Genomic DNA, 20,770 nt, shown 5'->3' on the forward strand with positions numbered 1-20,770 from the left:
ACACCCTACATTCTCCAGTACACAGTTTTGGTTTTAGTATGCGCATGATTGTTCAAAAATTGATATAATATAAACATGTAAGTAATTATTTTCTTCTCCTTAAACCTAAAAGGTTAAATCTCCAACCTCAAGAGCTCCTCACATCCCGATATGACAGAACATTTTAGAAGATGTAAAATATAGTGACTCAATGACTCAATAAATAGGGTCAAATGCACACTACAAGAAAAATCGCGAATCGCGACGGAATTTTTCTATTGCAAATGGGCAATATTCCGTAGCGAATCGCGTTTCGCGATGAAATGGCGACAAAATTTATTCCGTCGTCTATCATCTTGTCGTATTTTGAAAGACGACGGAATAATTCCGTCGCAACTTTTGGCTACGGACTTGGCGACGGAATACTTCCGTCGCGATTCCGTCGCCCATTTCGCAACGGAACTGTTTCCGTCGCAAATCTGTCGTTATTTCTGAACCGAATATTCCGTCGCCATTCGGTATCTACATGGATGATTACCTCATAGTAATCTTACACATTTGCTAGTGGATTTTATACTATTAAGAAATACACAGTTTATCTCTAAAACTCACAAACAGAGAACTTCACAGGGAAAATAGTTTTGTATCTTGTGTCAAACGTAAGATCAGATGGCTGCCTTTCACTAATCTTACCTATCAGACGAACGACTTTATGTTATGTGTCATTTGGCCTACATAACTGCAAAGATGCTGGTCGGTAATGCAGATGCAAAGGGGCTGTCCGGGAGATTAATTCCTGAATTGCTGTACATTATCATCATCATCATCATCATTAAAATAAAGTATTAAACCGAATAATTGGTCAAATAGGAGGAAATCGCATTTCGTACCTGTCGTGATCATGGTATTTTGTGCCTGAATATATTTGGTTATTATCATCACTTGAGGAGCCGCCGCTTGGACCATCGAACTGGTAGAAATCATTAGCAGACGTGAGCTTGGAATACTCTGCAAGAAAAGAATGAAAAATGACAAAAAAAAAAAAAAAAAAAACACAATTTAGGAAATGTGAAATTTAATGTCTAATAAAACCAAGTCTATGGCACTGCACCTTCAGACATTTTCAGCTCGTCCATGGAATGGCCAAAGAAAGAATGATTAGACAACAGAGGCTTTCGTGCTAACTGCAGCTGCGAGAGTTGCCTTATCTCAAGTTCGAGAGCGTGTTGTTCCTCGAATCTCTTTAGAAATTTGGAATCCAATCCTATAATCAAATACGAAACACTTTAAAATTATTGGAAAATAAAATAATTTAATTACGTAATGAGAAGCTAAAAACAAACTTGATTGAATCTCAGATTCAAAATCGTTGTGAGAGTTGTAATTCATTGATGGATCAATTTTGTCTTGAAATTTCCTGCAAGAGAGCAAGACCAACTTAATTTCATTGCAAGAAACATCATAACACAACATCTCGAATAGGTAAAAATACCTTTCAATAGGTTTTGACTTTCCTCTATATGGTTTCACAAGAACACGAGCCCCTCATAGTAAACTTACACATTTCTAAGAGATAATCAAAAGTGAATATATGATATATGAATATGATAATTAATATTAAATACATAATAAATAAAAATAAACATAAATTACTAACTTACACAGTGAATAACTTAAAGTAATAAAATTAAAAACAGAAATAATGAAACGGTAAATAACTTAAAGTCTATATGAATTATGAAATACACAGTTTATAATTTTATACTTACTATATTATTTCATTTCTTAATATACACAGTGAATATACTATAACTTAAAGTCACAGTGTATACACAGTGAATATACTATAATTAAAGTCAATTCTTTATAGTTTTATAGTTTATACTACCATAAGATACTCAATGTGTTTGCTGAAATATATAGTCACAGTACAACACATTAAGTCATGAACTGAAATATCTCCCCATTCCCCGCCCTCATTTTTTATTAATGCCTAAAAGAAAGTCTAATATTATAAAAAATTCATATTGTTTAATGGAATCTTGTCTGCAGGTTAATTAGCTACTTAGCAGGGATTTTGCAGATACAATCAATAGACAAACCATTACAAACCTGCTAATACAAAATTTAATGGAATTTGTTCTATTTCTCAACCAGACAATAATACAAACCAGCTACTTAGCCAATACAATTGAAAATATAGTTCTCATGCCAAAACATCCAAATATCCAATGTCTTAGTTCTATTTCTCAATCAGACATTAGTAATATTAAACTAATATAAACAGCAAAGAGAGAAACTAAAATACCAACAGAGAGAAACTAAAATAGCAGCAGACGACGGAGACAGTGTCGCTACTCGCTTACCTGAAGAAACTAAGCAGCGATGGAGAGAGGACGACAGAAGTCAATACAACAGACGGCGTCGCGAGGTCGTGGCGATGGAGAGAGGTCGACGAGTCAGACACGGACGGCGACGGTGAGGTAGTGAGGCTTGGTGTCGTCTCAGTGATGAGCAGACACGGACTGCGACGGTGACGGAGTGAGGCTTGGCGTCATCTCAGTGACGAGCAGACACGGACGGCATCTCAGCGACGAGCAGACACGGACGGCGTCTCAGTGATGCGTAGAGGGAGACCGGAGGACGTGCGGACAACGAGGGAGTGAGGCTTGGCTGCCGGCTGCGTGACTGCGTTGCGAATTAGGGTTAAGAATAAGATAGACTGACAAGAGTATAATATTATTAATTATTAATTACTAAGGGACTTTTGTTTTTTAATTTTATTATTAATATTATTAATTATTAATTATTCATATATTATATATATATATTATAATATATATATATATATATATATATATATATATTAATTATTAATTATTAAACGGGGATTCGGGGACGGGGTCGAGGTCGGTGCGGGGAATGCCCTCCCCGTCGAGTTCCCGCGAAAAAAATCCCCGAACCCGCCCCCGGTTCAATTGACATCCCTAGTCAATTATAATAATGTTTTATTTTATTTTAATTTTAATTTCATATTAAAAATGCTACCATTTAACTCAGAAGAAAAAATAAAATTTAACAAAAATATTGCGACGGAATCCAGACTGTCGCAATTTCCGTCGCACTATTGAGTCAATATATCAAAATTTAATTCATTTAAGGACGGAAACAAGTCGGTCGCAATTTCCATTGCAATTTCGCGACGGAATGAACATCGGTCGCCTTTTCCGTCCCAAAACGAGCGACGGAAATTAGTTCCGTCGTGAATATTTTGCCGTCAATATTTTGCGGGCTTTATTTATCTTTGCGCCAAGATTCGCGACGTCGCCTTTTCCATCACCATTTTGCAATATTTTCCGTCGCGATTCGTGATTTTTCTTCGTGTTTTTCCGAAGGGAGGCCGTCGTCGACTTACGCTCTCGTTGGTTTCCGACTACTCTGTATGGCTGCGTTAGTTGATCAGTGTGCAAGCTTGACGTTGGCGGATGTGGATGATGAGGACGTTGCGGTATATGTGCCGTTCGAACCAGATGATTGCGCAGCGCGGGAGGAGGGGTTTTACGCGGTAGGCAAGATACTCACGAACCGAGCTGTTCGGTTTGTCTACTTCCAAGACACCATGGCAGGTGTGTGGCAGGCGGCCATGGGGGTTAACATGCGTGAGCTACAACCACGGAGGTTTCTCTTCCGTTTTTATCATGAAGCCGATTTACTTCGTGTTCTAAGTGAGGGGCCGTGGGCGTACGAACAAAATTTGTTGGTGATGAAGAGGCTGGAGTCGGGGGAGGATCCGGAGACAGTCCAGTTGGATCATGCGGAATTTTGGGTTCAAATCCATGCGTTGCTGATAGGGTTTAGGTCGGAGACGATGGTTAATGCAATTGGTTCCTTTTTGGGAAGGGTGGTTCAGACTGATGAACGGAATTTTGACGGGTCCATGAGGACGTATTACCGTGTTCGAGTGTTGCTGGATATCACCAAGCCTCTCAAGAAGCAGATGAAACTAAAGCGGGATGCCGGGAGTTGGGCTGTTGTTGATTTCAGGTACGAACGGTTGCCAACTTTCTGTTTCTTATGCGGGTTGATTGGCCATGGGGACAGACATTGTAGGCTTGCGTTGGATCGTAAGGATCAAAAGGCTGGGAAGCCTTATGGTGCATGGTTGCGGGCGTCGTCTCGCCGGGGGCCGCCACTGTTGAATACGGGTTGGATACCACCTGAGTCTGCTGCGGAGCGGAGGCAGTGGAAATCGCCGGCCATGGGAGGGGGGGACGTTGCGTCCAGTGGTGTTGTTGGGAGGGATTTGGGCAGTGGAGGGTTATCGGGTGAGGGTGGTGGGGGAATTTTGGGACAGGGCAGTGTTGTTGGAGTGGGACGGGGCAGTGGGGGAGGTTTGGGCAGTGAGGGAGGTTTGGGCAGTGTGGGGATGGATGATGTGGCTGGGGAAGTGGGTGTTGTGATGGGGGTCGTTGTGGGGGAGCAAAAACGGAGGACGGTGGATGGGGAGGTTGGGGTGGTGGGTGAGGGAGGGGGGGAAATGGAGTGTGATGGGACAGTGTCAAAAAACGGATTGGGGGCGGGACTTGCGACGCAAGCCCGCCGATAGTTATGAGTCTTATTTCATGGAATTGCCGGGGGCTTGGCAACCTGACGGCAGTTCGTGTGCTAGCGGACCTTGTTCGCACTAAGAGGCCGAGTGTGGTTTTTTTGATTGAGACTTTTGTTGGCAAGCAGCGTATGGAGGATGTAAGAGTGCAGTTGGGTTTTGATTGTGTCTTTACTGTGGAGGCGGATGGACGGAGTGGGGGTTTAGCGTTGTTATGGATGAATAGTGTGGATTTGACAGTATCCGGATACTCTGCGAATTTTATTGATTGTGATCTACGTTTGGATGTGGGTGCCCCTGCATGGCGTTTTACTGGTTTTTATGGTTTTGCTGAGAGGCACCGCAGACGGGAGGCTTGGCAGTTGTTGCGTACTTTGTCATCTCGGTCTACTCTACCGTGGTTAGTAATGGGGGATTTCAATGATCTCCTACATCAGTCTGAGAAGGTTGGCCGGGCCCCGCATCCGCCTTGGTTGATTAATGGTTTCAGGGAGGCAATTGCGGACTGTGATTTGCAGGATTTTCCGTTTGAAGGGCCGCAGTTTACATGGGTTAAATCACGGGGCACGAGTGGCATGATTGAGGAGAAGTTGGACCGAATTCTAGCAAATAAGGAGTGGTTAAATCTGTTTCAGGGCGCCCGGGCACAGTCTCTAGTTGTCCCATACAGTGATCATTTACCCCTGATTATTAAACCGGTTATTCTGCCACGCGTCCGGAAACGTGCTAGGTTTTGCTTTGATAATTTGTGGCTACGGGAGGATTCATGTAGGGAAATTGTAGCACAAAGCTGGGAAAGGACGGTGGACCTGGAAACGTTAACAAGGGTGGAGTCATGTGTTCTTGATTTGAAGAGGTGGGGGCGGAGTTATAATAGAGATTTTCAGCGGAAGATTGAGTTTAATAAGCAGCGTTTAGTCCGGTTGAGAGGGCGGCGTGATGAGCCAGGGATGAGGGAGTATGAGGCGGTTGAGAGGGAGTTGCTTATTTTGCTGGAGCAGCAACATTATTTCTGGAAACAGCGGGCTAAGGAGTATTGGTATCAAGGTGGAGATGTTAATAGCAAGTTTTTTCACAACTCTGTGAAAGTAGACGCCAACGTAATACTATTAGACGCCTCCAGGATGAGAATGGGATTTGGGTGGAGGATTCAGAGGGGCTGGATAATGTAATGTTGAATTATTATACGGGTTTGTTTACCCCGGATTATGGTGAGATGCGGGAGGTGATTGATGCAATACCAGCGAAGGTAACTGAGCGTGATAATGCTATGTTGCTGCGGCCCTTGAGTATGGAGGAGGTACGAACTGCGGTGTTTCAGATGCATCCGGATAAGTCCCCGGGGCCTGATGGTTTTGGACCGGGGTTTTTCCAATATTTCTGGGACATTGTGGGAGGGGAAGTAACAGCTTTTTGTAGAAGTTTTATGGAAACGGCCAAGCTCCCGCGTGGGGCTAATGATACCCTCGTTGTATTGATTCCAAAGAAGCCCAGACCGGAAACTATGAAGGATTTACGCCCGATTGCATTGTGTAACGTCATTTATAAGGTGGCGGCGAAGGTATGTGCAAACCGACTTAAACCCTTGTTGCATAAGTTGATTTCATGTGCTCAAAGTGCCTTTGTACCGGGGCGTTTAATAACTGACAATATCATGATTGCCTATGAGGTTCACCACTTTTTGAAGCGTAAGACCCAGTGACGTGAGGGGGTTGTTGCATTGAAACTTGACATGTCGAAGGCCTATGATCGGGTTGAGTGGGGGTTTCTACGGGCAGTATTGCTTAAGATGGGGTTTGATGGCGGGTGGGTTGATATATTGCTGGAGTCAGTGTCATCAGTTCGGTATCATATCTTGCATGACCAGCGGCATTTGGGGCCAGTTGTACCGGGAAGAGGCCTTCGTCAGGGGGACCCGCTTTCCCCGTATTTGTTCCTTTTTGTGGCTGAGGGATTGAGTGCTATGATTGAGAGAAGTATGGCTGCGGGTCGTTTGCATGGGGTTTCGGTAGCAAGGGGGGCTCCTTCGATCTCTCATCTCCTTTTTGCAGATGATTCCTTCCTCTTTTTACGGGCTAATGAGGATGAAAGTATTCAAATGAGGTATGTACTTGATACTTATGCCAGGGCCTCCGGACAACATGTTAATTATGATAAATCTGCTGCATGTTTTAGTGTTAATGTCCCACAGAATAGAAGAAATGAGGTTGTTGATATACTCGGTGTGGAGGAGGGTGAAAGAGTGGAAAGTATTTGGGTTTGCCATCCCTAGTAGGGAGGAGGAAGAGGGATATTCTGGGCTTTCTGAAGGATCGTATACTCACCAGGGTCCGTTCTTGGAATGCCAAGTTCTTGTCTAGAGCTGGGAGGGAGGTGCTTTTGAAGAATGTCCTGCAGGCAATGCCTGCTTATGCTATGATGGTATTTTTGCTCCCCTTGGGTCTATGTCGGGAAGTGGAGGTAATTTTGAATCAATACTGGTGGACTGGCAGTGTAGGTGGTGGCCGTGGAGTCAGGTGGCGCTCATGGGAGGGTCTGGCAAGGCCGAAAGCATGTGGTGGAATGGGCTTTCGACGCCTACATGAGATGAATAAGGCGTTACTATGGAAACAGGCGTGGAGGTTAGTTTCCAATCCCTCGAGTCTAGTGGCACGTGTGTATAAGGCTCGGTATTATCCTGATTGTGGTTTTTTTTTATGCTAGGGAGGGTAGCAACCCGTCCTATATTTGGCGGGGTATGCTGGAGGTGAAGGGCTGTTTGAAGGAGGGGTGTAGACGGGTCATTGGTGATGGCAAAAGCACTATAATTGGCAGGGATCCTTGGTTACCTGTGGATGGTAATCCGTTTGTGGAAACAGAGTTGCATCAGACAGTTTATGAGGCTCCGGTGGCCTCCCTGCTAGATTTACATGGTAATGGTTGGGATGTGGATTGTGTAAAGGATATTTTTAACCCCCGTGATGCTAATATCATTTTGAATATTCCTGTCAGTAATCGGAGGCCTCATGATCAGTGGTTTTGGCAATGGGAGCAGAAAGGTGCATTTTCAGTCAAATCATGTTATAAGCAGCTTACGAGAGTGGCTGCGGCTGACCGCCCATGGCCAAGTATATGGAACCTGCAGGTCCCTCCTAAGGTGAAGAGTTTTTGTTGGCAGTTAGCGTCCCACTATCTTCCCACGCGTGATATTTTGTTAACTAAGAATGTTGCATGTTTGGTGGATTGCCATATGTGCAGGCAGGTGCAGGAGTCGGCGATGCATCTTTTTGTTCAGTGTGGGGAGGCAGTTCGGCTGTGGAATATGTTATGGATGGCGCATGTGTGCAGTTTTAATGGTAATCATCTGGGTGACTGGTTCTTTTGGGCTTTGGGCACTTTAGATTCGTTTGCTAAGCCAAGGTTTGTGATGGCTTGTTGGGGTGTGTGGTGCAGTAGGAATGACAGTGTTTGGAGGGGTACTGGCTTTGATATATCTACTTTGGTGCGTAGGTCTATGGCGTTTCTGGATAGTTGGAGGAGCGCGAATGAGAAACTTCTTGTTGATACTGGCCACATGGACACACATAACGTTACTACTTGGGCAAAACCGACGCATGGAAGGCTCAAACTTAATACTGATGCTGCATTGAGGGGGGAGGATAATGCTATGGGGTTCGGGTGGGTCTTGCGGGATGATGGTGGTAATTTCCTGGCTGCAAAGAATGTCAGACTATCCGGATTGTGTACGGTAAGGGAGGCGGAGGTGCTAGCTATACGGGAGGCATTGAGCTGGTTGAAGGGAACTGGTTTGGGTGCTGTTGATGTGGAAACGGATTGTAAGATTGCTTTTAATGCTTTAATTTCGGACTCTTTTATTTCTGTGTTTGGTTATTTAGTTGATGATGTAAAGAGCTTGGCATCTGAGATTGAAGATGTGCAGTTCTGTCATGTTAAACGATCTGCGAATTGTGCTACCCACACTGTTGCTAGGGAAGCCTTTTCTGTGTCAGGTTGTGGTGAGTGGTTGGATGATCCACCCGCTTTTCTTGTTGACATTCTCGATTCCGATTCCGATTCAATGAATTAAACTTTCTCTTTAAAAAAAAAAACAACGTGTTTGAGCCTTGTCTCGTAATTCAACGTTCTTTGTAGAACGTTGAATTTTATTAATTATTTGAAAAGAATATTCAAAGGGACTGTTTGTATCTCAAAATGACGAAACGTACTATTTGTCACTGTGCTTATGAATTTTAAGTTCAAGAGAATATTGCCACATAAAAATATATATAGAGTTAATTTCATTTTTAATCTTAGGGTGTGTTTGGTAACCTGGAAAATGAGTTCTGGAAATCATTTTCCAAGTTTTCATTGTTTGGATGTGCTTGGAAAATCAAGTCAACGGAAATCATTTTCCGTTGACTTTGGAAAATAAGGTTGTTTTGGAGGAAAATGACTTCCCCTTTTTTTAGGGGAAGTCATTTTCCAACTTTTACACCAACATCACACCACCACCAACATCATCAACACCATACCACCATCACCACCACTATACCACCGCTACCATCACACCACCACCAACACCATACCACCACCACCACCACCACCGCTGTCACCACCACCACCACTATACCACCGCAACCATCGTCATCGCCGCCACCACCACCATACCACCGCACCACACCACCACCTTCACACCAACACCGCCGCAGCCGCCACTACCACCACCATACCACCGCCGCCACCATCACCACCGCCACCACCACCACCATACCACCGCCGCCACCACCACCATACCACCGCAACCACCGTCGCCGCCATCACTACCACCATACCACCGCCGCCGCCATCACCACCGCAACCACCGCCACCACCACCACCACCATACCACCGCCGCCGCCACCACCACCATACCACCGCAACCATCGTCGCCACCACCTCCACCATACCACCGCAACCACCACCACCACTATACCACCGCAACCACCGCCACCATACACCAGTTCCACCACCATCATACTACCACCACCATCACAGCAACACCACTACCGCCGCCGCCGCCACCACCATCACACTGCCGCCGCCACCACCACCACGATCATACCACCACCAATTATTATTATTATTATTATTATTATTATTATTATTATTATTATTATTATTGTTATTATTGTTGTTGTTGTTGTTGTTGTTATTGTTATTGTTATTGTTATTGTTATTGTTATTATTATTATTATTATTATTATTATTATTATTATTATTATTATTATTATTATATAACGAATAACACCACTACCACCACCATAATATTTTTGATATATTATTAGTTTTTTTTTTTTTTTTTTTTTGTGTGAAAAACTTAGCTATTTTTTATTATATTTAAAATTAATATTATATTATTATATATTATTTTACATGTTTTAATATTCTAAATAAAATAATTAAAATGTTTAATTATACAATTCTACTCATTTTCCAGAAAATGAACCAAACACACAAAAACAGTTTTCCAGAATGCAACCAAACACTGGAAAGGAAAATGTTTTCTGGAAAATGACTCATTTTCCAGAAAACATTTTCCAGAAGTCATTTTCCTGCTTTCCAAACGGACCCTTAGATTTATAGGTGATAATCTATTTTAGTTTTTTTTTTTTTTATTAGAACATCTCCATTTGGTCCTAGTATTATTGTAGCATGATCATTTTTAGTCCCCTATCAACAAAATCGTTGAAATATCGTTAAATACATAAAAATTTTAATACTTTTTATACAAAGTAGGTTGGATTGCTATATTTTTTATATTTATTTTCTTAAAAACATCCATAATACCGAAATGCCATTGTATTTAAGAATATTTAAACTGTTTTGTTGATAAATGACCAAAATAGTCATGCTACAATAATACTAAGACCAAAAGTGAAATTTCTAATAAAAAAGGACTAAATTAAAAATAGATTTTCACCTATAAGTTAGGACCAAAAATTGAATTAACTCTAATATACAAAATTCCAAATTAAATGGTTGAACCTTATCGCGAATAATACAATATTCTTCGTACAATTATTTATCTTTCATTTTCATTTATTTATTATTTGAAAACAATGTTCACGAGTACATGCTCACTCTATTGATAATTCCTAAATACAATACCATGCCTTAAAAGTGTCCTTTTAAGTAAAAGAGAATCCATTTAACTGATTCCTAATGTTGCTTTCAAGTTTAGATATGTACTTACTAACTTGGCTAACAACATGAACCAAATCAGGTTAAGTACAAACCATCGCAAGCATTAAGCAACCAACTGCATTAGTATAAGGAAACCTTTGTTATATCTTCAATCTCACTAATTGTGTAGGGACACGGACTAAATAAGAGCTTAAAATGATTAGTCAAAGGTGTGCTAACCAATTTAGACTTATTCATCCGAAACCTATCAATGAAATTCTCAATATAACTCTGTTAAGTTAGCCTACTCAACTTCCTTTCACCTTTATCCTAATGAATTTCAATGCCAAGAATTTTCTATTCAACTCATAAGTCTTTCATATCAAATCTCTGACTCAACAAAGCTTTCAACGTTGTAATATCATTCATACTCTTAGTAGCAATCAAAATATCATCCACATACAGGCATAAAAAAAAAAATCATCACCAAAGCTCTTAACATAGATATGCACAACAATCATATTCACAACGTGTGTAGCCATCGAATCATGAAAGAATTAAACCACTTGTACCACTGCCGTGGAGCCTATTTTAGCCTATACAATTACCTCTCAAGCCTGCAAACTAGATGCTCACCTCCGGGTTTAACAAACACTTCAGGTTGTTTCATAAAATTTGCTCATCTAGATCACCATGTTGAAAAATAGTCTTCACATCCATCTGCTCTAAATGAAAATCCCAAATAGCTACCAAAACAAGTACTAACATGATAGAAGTATGTGTAACAGACCCGATATCCATGCCATTTTAAACTTAGTTATGCAAGATAATCTAACCACAATATAAGCAAAACACAGCGGAAGTCTAACTATATAAAATTGGAAAACGAAGAGTGTTATGCCACGTCCACACTAAGGTGAACGCACAGGCAAGAACATCATCAACATCAACAATCTAAAAGTCTAAACATGAGACAAGGTCAAACCAACATCAATCTATTGTTCATCACAAGAGGCTCACAGGCCCATAACAAAACTAAACAGGGTCTCAGAGAAACTACAATAGCCATCTCTATATCGCACTCGCCTCTACTCGGGACATGAAAAGCACATAAATAAATGGGACGACGCCCGGTCAGCGAATGATGCTGGTAACCCACCAATACATGTTAAGTATCATACATAGATAGTATATACAAAATCATATTCGAAACGGAATACTTTATATATAAGTTCAAAGCCAAGGATAGAAGTCAACCACAAGACTCTATATCACTCACAACAAGAATAAGGGAACACATCCCAAGACATCACGAAGAAACAAATACACACAAGTAAGGCTCAAGGTGTATTCTACCACCACTTAGTAGAATACCTCCCGACATGGTCAACACAAGAGAATAAAGCAACACACTAGCTACACATGCCTTTGTGACAGTACTTGTCACGGATAAGGAAACACACATCGGCAACACATGCCTCCGTGACATCACACATTACGAATCAATAATTCTTCCTTATGCCCGGTTCCAACCTTATGGCTACCCCCAACCTTATATCTAGTTCCAACCTTTACCTCCAGGACCCCTGTACTCCAAGTCAAACCTTATTCCTCCGAGGACCGTCGTCCCCACTCCGACAATCTCCAACAATACCACCAATTTCATAGTACACGAGGTTACCGATCACACACTTGGCCACAGCCACCCAAGAAATACGTGAACCTTACACACAGGTCACAAACTCCATAATCGCGTCATGGCCACCACGAGGACCAATGCCGTACCTTGGTGACAAATGTCTCATTTCATTAATCGTGCAATCCAGGTACCGCCACACACACAACACCATCATAGGAATCCATCAACGGATCACAACGAAGATATGAAACCATACTCAACAAGGAAAGGATCACAATCCGACAACAACGATGATTAACACAAGTCATCGTCCACAATAGGAAAGTACAAACCACACACGCTAGCATTTAAACACCGAACTAGCATGCTTATCAAACGGGTAAACAAAACACAGTTCTGAAGAACACACAAGACTCATCATGGTTCAACAAATCACAAGGTTGAACACTTATCACGATTAAAGACACCAAAACCTACATGGAATCCTACCATATAGTTCTAGACATACGAAACATCAAGAAGACACTCAAATAGTTCCACAAAGAACATCGGGGAGTTAAAACATCAAATACCGAGCCAAGAGAATCACGGGGAACAAATCCCCACCATCCAACATATATGTACCCGCGGGTGGGGCCACGGGTGGACCCCCACCCGTGGTTCCACCCGCGGGAACCACTTCCCAAACACCATGTACCCCGCGGGTGGGGCAGCGAGTGGAACCCTACCCGTTGTTCCGCCCGCGGGTACCATGCCCTGTACAAAAATATCCCTTCGGGGATTTTCAACACCAAGCTCAAATTCAAGTCCAAAACATGCAAAATCTCACCAAATACAACAAAAATGACTCAAATCAAAGGAATAACCAAGCAATGGCATACAAGAACCCTAATAAAAAGCTCTAGATATGCATTTTCACAAGACAATGCATCAACACTCACATTTCATAGCAAAAATCACATGTAGAATCCAAGAAATCATAGTATAGGTAAGTAAAATAGATTTTGTAAAGCATGGGTTACCTCTTGAAGACTAAACCTTCACTTATAACACCTCTCAAAGCTCCTAACAAGGTTCACCTTCAACACCCACTTCAAGAACACACCAAAATACCATAAAGATTTCATCTTTAGAAAAAGATTCCTTAGAAAGCACTAAAAACACAAAAGGAACATAGATCTTACCATCCTAGATGCTCAAGAGTAGGAAAGGTGGAATCTTGGAGACAAACTTTGAAGATCTTGGAAAGCTCAAACTTAGCATGGAGAGAAAGCTAGCTAAATTCTAGAGAGAAGGAAGAGCTTATGTTTTGAGTGTGTTAGGAGAAGAATAAGAAATGACCTTAGGTTAGTTTAGGATACAAACATGAGGTGTAAAGTCATCTTTACCCTTACTAAGATGAAAAATTGTAAGGAGACAAGGGAACTATTCACAAAGCTTTAGGTACAACACCTTGACTTGGGTTAACTAGTCAATTACTAGTCCCCGACTATTAACTTTTCAGGAATTAAAGAATAAATTACCAATTGGATTAGGATTAATTACTTAATTAATCCCTAAATAGAATTTGGATTTGCGGGGTGTCACATTCTCTCCCCCTTAAAAGAAGCTTCGTCCCCAAAGCTTGGGTACGACGAATCAAAACAAACGGTGAAACGAAACAACAATGTGACAAGTGTGTCAAAACCATCCTTTTGGTCAAAACTTAGAGGATCCAAAAGGTACCAAAACAAGCAAGAAATCATAACATTGCAAGTTAAACGAAGTAACAACGGGGATATTGAGCATATCAAACTCTAAACCAAACACAACCACCAAACTTCTAATCAACACCCAAGATCTAAACAACTAGCTCCTAGAGCAACCTACAAAACTAACTAGTCAACAAAACTAGCAAACAAGAACGAACACACAAAGCAAACAACAAGCAACTAGCAACGGTAAGACGAGGTACCTGACGGGAACAACTCTGGATAACGTTCCCTCATGGCTGACTCCAACTAGTCGCTTCTTCCACGCCGTGATGTGTCCACCAAACCTTCACCATCTTCATTGACTTCCTACGCGTTTCCCTAGTCTTAAAATCCAGAATCTTGAGCGGCCTCTCTTCGTAGGACATGTCATCGTCTAACGGGATCAACTTCGGTGGTAAAACGTGTATCGGGTCATGAACATATCTCTTAAGCTGCGATACGTGGAAAACGTTGTGCACTCGCTCCAACTCCATGGGTAACACCAACCGATAAGCTAAACCTCCAATCCTCTAGAGTATCTCATACGGTCCTATGAACCTAGGGCTTAGCTTTCCCTTTCTTCCAAACCTCATCACTCCCCGGGTGGGAGATACCTTCAGCCAAACTTTATCCCCAACCGCGAATTCCACTTGCTTCCTTGCTAAATCGGCGTAAGACTTTTGACGATCTTGTGCCACTTTCATTCTTTTCTGAATCTGTTTAATCTTCTCCATTGTATCATGCAAGTACTGCGAGCCCAGCACCACTGGATTAACCAGATTTTCCCAACACAACGGACTGCAACACTTTTGACCGTATAGTGCCTCATACGGTGCCATGCGTATACTCGAGTGATAACTTTTGTTATAGGAGAACTCTATTCGATCCTAGTGATCCTCCCATGATCCTTGAAAATCCAGCATACATGCTCTCAACATGTCCTCAATTGTCTGAATGGTTCTCTCCGTTTGTCTGTCTGTGGCCAGGTAGAAGGCGGTGCTAAGATTCAATTTGGTCCCCATGGCTGCTTGTAAAGATTTCCATAACTGAGATAAGAATCTTGGATCCCGATCGGAGACGATATCCCTTTGTACACCATGATACTTCACCACTTGATTAACATAGGCTCGGGCCAACTGCGTCATCGTCCACGTTTTCTTCATCGCAATAAGGCGAGCAGTCTTGGTCAACCGATCAACTACCACCTAAATCTTGTCTTTGCCGGTGCGGGTCACCAGTAGACCTCCCACAAAATCCATGGATATGGAATCCCACTTTCCTTGTTGAACTTCTAACGGCTGCACCAAACCCTTGACCCTACAACGCTCCGCTTTAACCTTTTGACAGTTCAAGCATCTACCCACGAACTCCGCTACCTCCTTCTTCATGTTGGGCCACCAAAAGAGATTCTTCACATCCTTGTATAACTTGTCGCCTCCGGGGTGTACTGAGTAGGGTGTGTTATGGCCTTCTTCCAAAATCTGACGCTTCACCCGATCGCACGATGCAGGTATACACAAACGGCCCTTGTATCTCAACTCTCCATCTGTAGATAACTCAAACGGTCCCCCTCTTCCTTTAGCCAGGCCATCCCCTGCTCTCATTAAGCTAGCATCCTTTAGTTGTTCTTCCTTAATTTCCTCCAATAGTGTAGGCACGACCCTTAGGTTGAAAAGACGGACTTATGACTCGACTTCGCCTTGCTCCACCACCTCTAGGTTCATCCTTTGAAGTTCTCTACAGAGCTCGTCAGCCACTACCCAAATGGAACTAACGGCGTGTTTGGATTTCCTGCTTAGAGCATCTGCCACCACATTTGCTTTCCCTTCATGATACTGAATATCCAGTTCATAGTCTTTGATAAGTTCCAACAAACGTCTTTGATGCATGTTGAGATCCTTCTGCGTGAAAATATACTTGAGACTCTTGTGGTCCGTGAATATCTTACAACGCACGCCGTACAAGTAATGCCTCCAAATCTTCAAAGCAAAAACTACGGCTGCCAACTCTAAATCGTGTGTGGGGTAGTTCTCCTCGTGCACTTTAAGCTGTCGTGAGGCATAGGCGATTACCCTCCCATTCTGCATCAACACGCAACCTAGTCCTTTCTTGGACGCATCGCTGTACACTTCAAACCCTTCCGTCCCGGATGACAAGATTAACACTGGTGCGGTCGTGAGCCTCTCTTTTAATTCCCGGAACACTAACTCACAAGCTTGATTCCATTGGAAAGGCATGTCCTTCCTTAACAACTTAGTCAACGGTTGACCCACTTTGCCGAAATCCAATACAAACCTTCTGTAGTAACCAGCTAATCCAAGGAAGCTTCTCACTTCTGCCACTGTCGTTAGCACGACCCACTTTTCACTGCCCGAATCTTATCCGGATCCACCGAGATGCCTTTGCTATCGATCACATGACCCAAGAATGCCATGCTATCCTTCCAAAATTCACATTTCGAGTGTTTGGCATACAACTGCTTTTCCCTCAGTATCTGGAGTACTGTTCGGAGATGCCCTATGTGCTCTTCTTTATCCCGAGAGTACACAACGATTTCATCGATAAACACGATCACAAAATCGTCGAGATGAGGCTTGAATACCCAATTCATCAAATCCATGAACATTGCGGGGGCGTTTTCCAAACCGAACGGCATCACCGTGAACTCGTAGTGGTCGTAACGAGTCCTGAAAGCGGTCTTAGGAATGTCCCTATCTGCCACCTTCAACTGATGATATCCAGAACTTAGGTCAATCTTGGAAAACACCCCGGCGCCTCGGAGTTGATCAAACAAATCGTCAATCCACGGAAGAGGATACTTGTTCTTGATAGTGACTTGGTTCAGTTCGCGATAGTCAATGCAGTCTCATGCTCCCATCCTTCTTCTTTACAAAAAACACCGGCGCTCCCCACGGCGACGTACTCCGCCGGATGTAGCCCTAGTCTAATAATTCCTGCAATTGGGTTTCAACTCCTGCATCTCCTTGGGCGCTAACCGATAAGGAGCTTTCGATATGGGCGTTGTACCGGGTACAAGATCTACTGAAAATTCAACTTCTCTTGGAGAAGGCATACCCGGAATCTCCTCGCGAAAGACATCAAGGAACTCGCATACAACGGGTATGGTCTGAGCTGCATCCCCTTTCGCCTTCAGATTTTCAACGGAGCACAAAAAGATCTCATGACCTTTCTCAATGTACTTTTTCATCTTCATCATCGACACTATCTTGATTCCCGGTTCCTCTATTGATCCTCGGTATGACACTCTCTTCCCGCTTGGCCCTCTCAAGACCACTTTCTGTTCGCCACACAAGATTTGAGCTCTGAACTGTCCTAGCCAGTCCATGCCCAGGACTACATCTATCCCGTCCAAATCGAACTGGATCAAGTTACTGGGAAACTCCTCCCCACTGATATTTATCTTGACGTCTTTGAAGAGACGGTCGCATGTCTTAACTTCTCCGGATGCCACCTTAACACTTAACTTCACTCTGACGCCTTCGATTAAGCCCAGCGTCTTCACGAGTCCCGGAGATATGGACGAGTTGGACGCTCCAAAATCGAACAAGATTACCGCTGGGACAGCTTGCACACAAGAAAAGTCCCGTTTACTACGTCACTGTCGCCAGCCCGAGCTTCACTTAGGATGAGGGTCTTCTCTTGAGATGACTCTTCCATCGAATTCTGGGTTCCTAACCCACCACTCCTTCTTAGATCACGAGACTTCGGCAAGGTAGCTGCGCTGGGGCTTATCCAAGTGGACGTGCCACTCCGGATCCACTGCTCGACCACAATAGGAGTGTTACTAACTCCCGACGTTCTAGGTCTCTTAGCCACATCACCTGCGTCTTCCAACATCACGGTACGCTGACACGGTGGAGCCATGACCGAGCTTCTATAACAACAACACTATTACAAACAAAACAACAAGCAAGCAAGCAAATGTAAACAACACATAGCTCACCGCGCGTCCTAAGAGTACTAAGCCTAAACACTTAGATTCTTACGGTCATCTTAAGATTTCAAACCACATTTAATCACTTAGAAGTCTAGAGTCTAGCATCGTAGGCTCTGATACCAACTGTAACACCCCTGGTTTCCATTCCATTTTAAACTTAGATATGCAAGATAATCTAACCACAATATAAGCAAAACACAGCGGAAGTCTAACTATATAAAACTGGAAAACGAAGAGTGTTATGCCACGTCCACACTAAGGTGAACGCACATGCAAGAACATCATCAACATCAACAATCTAAAAGTCTAAACATGAGACAAGGTCAAACCAACAACAATCTATTGTTCAACACAAGAGGCTCACAGGCCCATAACAAAACTAAACAGGGTCTCAGGGAAACTACACTAGCCATCTCTATATCGCGCTCGCCTCTACTCGGGACCTGAAAAGCACATAAATAAATGGGACGACGCCCGGTCTGTGAATGATGCTGGTAACCCACCAATACATGTTAAGTATCATACATAGATAGTATATACAAAATCATTATCGAAACGGAATACTGTATATATAAGTTCAAAGCCAAGGATAGAAGTCAACCACAAGACTCTATATCACTCACAACAAGAATAAGGGAACACATCTCAAGACATCACGAAGTAACAAAGACACGCAAGTAAGGCTCAAGGTGTATTCTACCATCACTCAGTAGAATACCACCCGACATGCTCAACACAAGAAAATAAAGACACACATTGGCTACACATGCCTTCGTGACAGAACTCGTCACGGATAAGGAAACACACATCGGCAACACATGCCTTCGTGACATCACACATCACGAATCAATAATCCTTCCTTATGCTCGGTTCCAACCTTATGGCTACCCCCAACCTTATATCTAGTTCCAACATTTACCTTCAGGACCCCTGTACTCCAAGTCTAACCTTATTCCTCCGAGGACCGTCGTCCCCACTCCAACAATCTCCAACAATACCATCGATTTCATAGTACACGAGGGTACCGATCACACACTTGGCCACAGCCACCCAAGAATACGTGAACCTTACACACAGGTCACAAACTCCATAATCGCGCCATGGCCACCACGAGGACCACTCCCGTACCTTGGTGACTAATGTCCCATTCCATTAATCAAGCAATCTAGGTACAGCCACACACACAACACCATCATAGGAATAATTCAACGGATCACAACGAAGATATGAAACCCTACTCAACAAGGAAATGATCACAATCCGACAACAACGATGATTAACACAAGACATCATCCACAATAGGAAAGGACAAACCACACAAGCTAGCATTTAAACACCGAACTAGCACGCTTATCAAACGGGTAAACAAAACATAGTTCCGAAGAACACACAAGACTCGTCATGGTTTCAAGAATCACAAGGTTGAACACTTATCATGATTCAAGACACCTAAACGTACATGGAATACTACCATATAGTTCTAGATATACGAAACATCAAGAAGATACTCAAATAGTTCCACAAAGAACATCGGGGAGTCAAAACATCAAATACCGAGCCAAGAGAATCAGGGGGAACAAATCCCCACCATCCAACATATATGTACCCGCGGGTGGGGCCACGGGTGGACCCCTACCCGTGGTTCCGCCAGCGGGAACCACTTCCCAAACACCCTGTACCCCGCGGGTGGGGCGGCGGGTGGACCCCTACCCGCCGTTCCGTCCACAGGTACCATGCCCTGTAAAAAAATATCCCTTCGGGGATTTTCAACACCAAGCTCAAATTTAAGTCCAAAACATGCAAAATCTCACCAAATACAACAAAATGACTTGAATCAAAGGAATAGCCAAGCAATGGCATACAAGAACCCTAATAACAAGCTCTAGATATGCATTTTCACACGACAATGCATCAACACTCACATTTCATAGCAAAAATCAAATGTAGAATCCAAGAAATCATCATATAGGTAAGTAAAATAGATTTTGTAAAGCATGGGTTACCTCTTGAAGATTAAACCTTCACTTATAACACCTCTCAAAGCTCCTAACAAGGTTCACCTTCAATACCCACTTCATGAACACACAAAAAGACGATAAAGATTTCATCTTTAGAAAAAGATTCCTTAGAAAGCACTAAAACCACAAAATGAACATAGATCTTACCATCCTAGATGCTCAAGAGTAGGAAAGGTGGAATCTTGGAGACAAACTTTGAAGATCTTGGAAAGCTCAAACTTATCATGGAGAGAAAGCTAGCTAAATTCTAGAGAGAAGGAAGAGCTTATGTTTTGAGTGTGTTAGGAGAAGAATGAGAAATGACCTTAGGTTAGATTAGGATACAAGCATGAGGTGTAAAGTCATCTTTACCCTTACTAAGATGAAAAAGTGTAAGGAGACAAGGGGACTATTCATAAAGCTTTAGGTATAACCAATGTTGCAAAAATCGCGCCTAGGCGCTAGGCGCCATTGCGCCGCCGCGAGGAACGGCCTCCTCCGCGGCCGGCCGCCTAGACCGCCTAACCGGCCAGTTCGGCGGTTCTTCGGATTTTTTTTTTTTTTATTTTTTATTTTTTATTTTTTATGTCGGAAAAGTTTCGGAAGGCATAACTTTTGACTCGGTTGTCCGTTTTGGACAATTTTTTTTTTCAAATCGCGTATTTTTTCGAGATCTATACACCGCAAACGACCAAAAGCGGTTTGGTCCACTAATTT

The 20,770-nt window shown here is 42.8% G+C and overlaps 1 protein-coding gene across 4 annotated transcripts; it reads right to left on the reverse strand.

Moving 5' to 3' along the window:
* Positions 1-524: 524 nt before the first annotated feature.
* LOC109173379 lies at positions 525-2,666 on the reverse strand. 4 transcript variants are annotated; one of them, XM_019322614.1, is made up of 6 exons: positions 2,346-2,666; positions 1,472-1,545; positions 1,323-1,396; positions 1,091-1,243; positions 870-987; positions 525-783 (listed from the first exon to the last, which is right to left on the reverse strand). In XM_019322614.1, the coding sequence occupies exons 3-6, from the start codon at positions 1,366-1,368 to the stop codon at positions 711-713; spliced, it is 390 nt and encodes a 129-aa protein (XP_019178159.1). In that variant the 5' UTR covers positions 1,369-1,396; positions 1,472-1,545; positions 2,346-2,666; the 3' UTR covers positions 525-710. The 4 variants fall into 4 exon arrangements, with proteins under 4 accessions (XP_019178159.1, XP_019178160.1, XP_019178158.1 ...); XM_019322615.1 differs by lacking the exon at positions 1,472-1,545; XM_019322613.1 differs by having other exon boundaries at positions 525-775; positions 1,323-1,545.
* Positions 2,667-20,770: the final 18,104 nt, after the last annotated feature.

Source organism: Ipomoea nil, unplaced genomic scaffold (assembly GCF_001879475.1).
Source record: "Ipomoea nil cultivar Tokyo-kokei standard unplaced genomic scaffold, Asagao_1.1 scaffold0480, whole genome shotgun sequence".
In the NCBI taxonomy this organism is placed as follows: domain Eukaryota; kingdom Viridiplantae; phylum Streptophyta; class Magnoliopsida; order Solanales; family Convolvulaceae; genus Ipomoea; species Ipomoea nil.

What these genes read in the sequence shown, in the direction of transcription:
- LOC109173379 (XM_019322612.1), bottom strand. Translation starts at nt 1,452, where the DNA reads ATGTTGTGTTATGATGTTTCTTGCAATGAAATTAAGTTGGTCTTGCTC. An exon ending in TGAATCTGAGATTCAATCAA is followed by an intron (nt 1,244 to 1,322) that starts GTTTGTTTTTAG and finishes ATTTGATTATAG; the next exon opens with GATTGGATTCCAAATTTCTA. An exon ending in AAATACCATGATCACGACAG is followed by an intron (nt 784 to 869) that starts GTACGAAATGCG and finishes GATAATGTACAG; the next exon opens with CAATTCAGGAATTAATCTCC.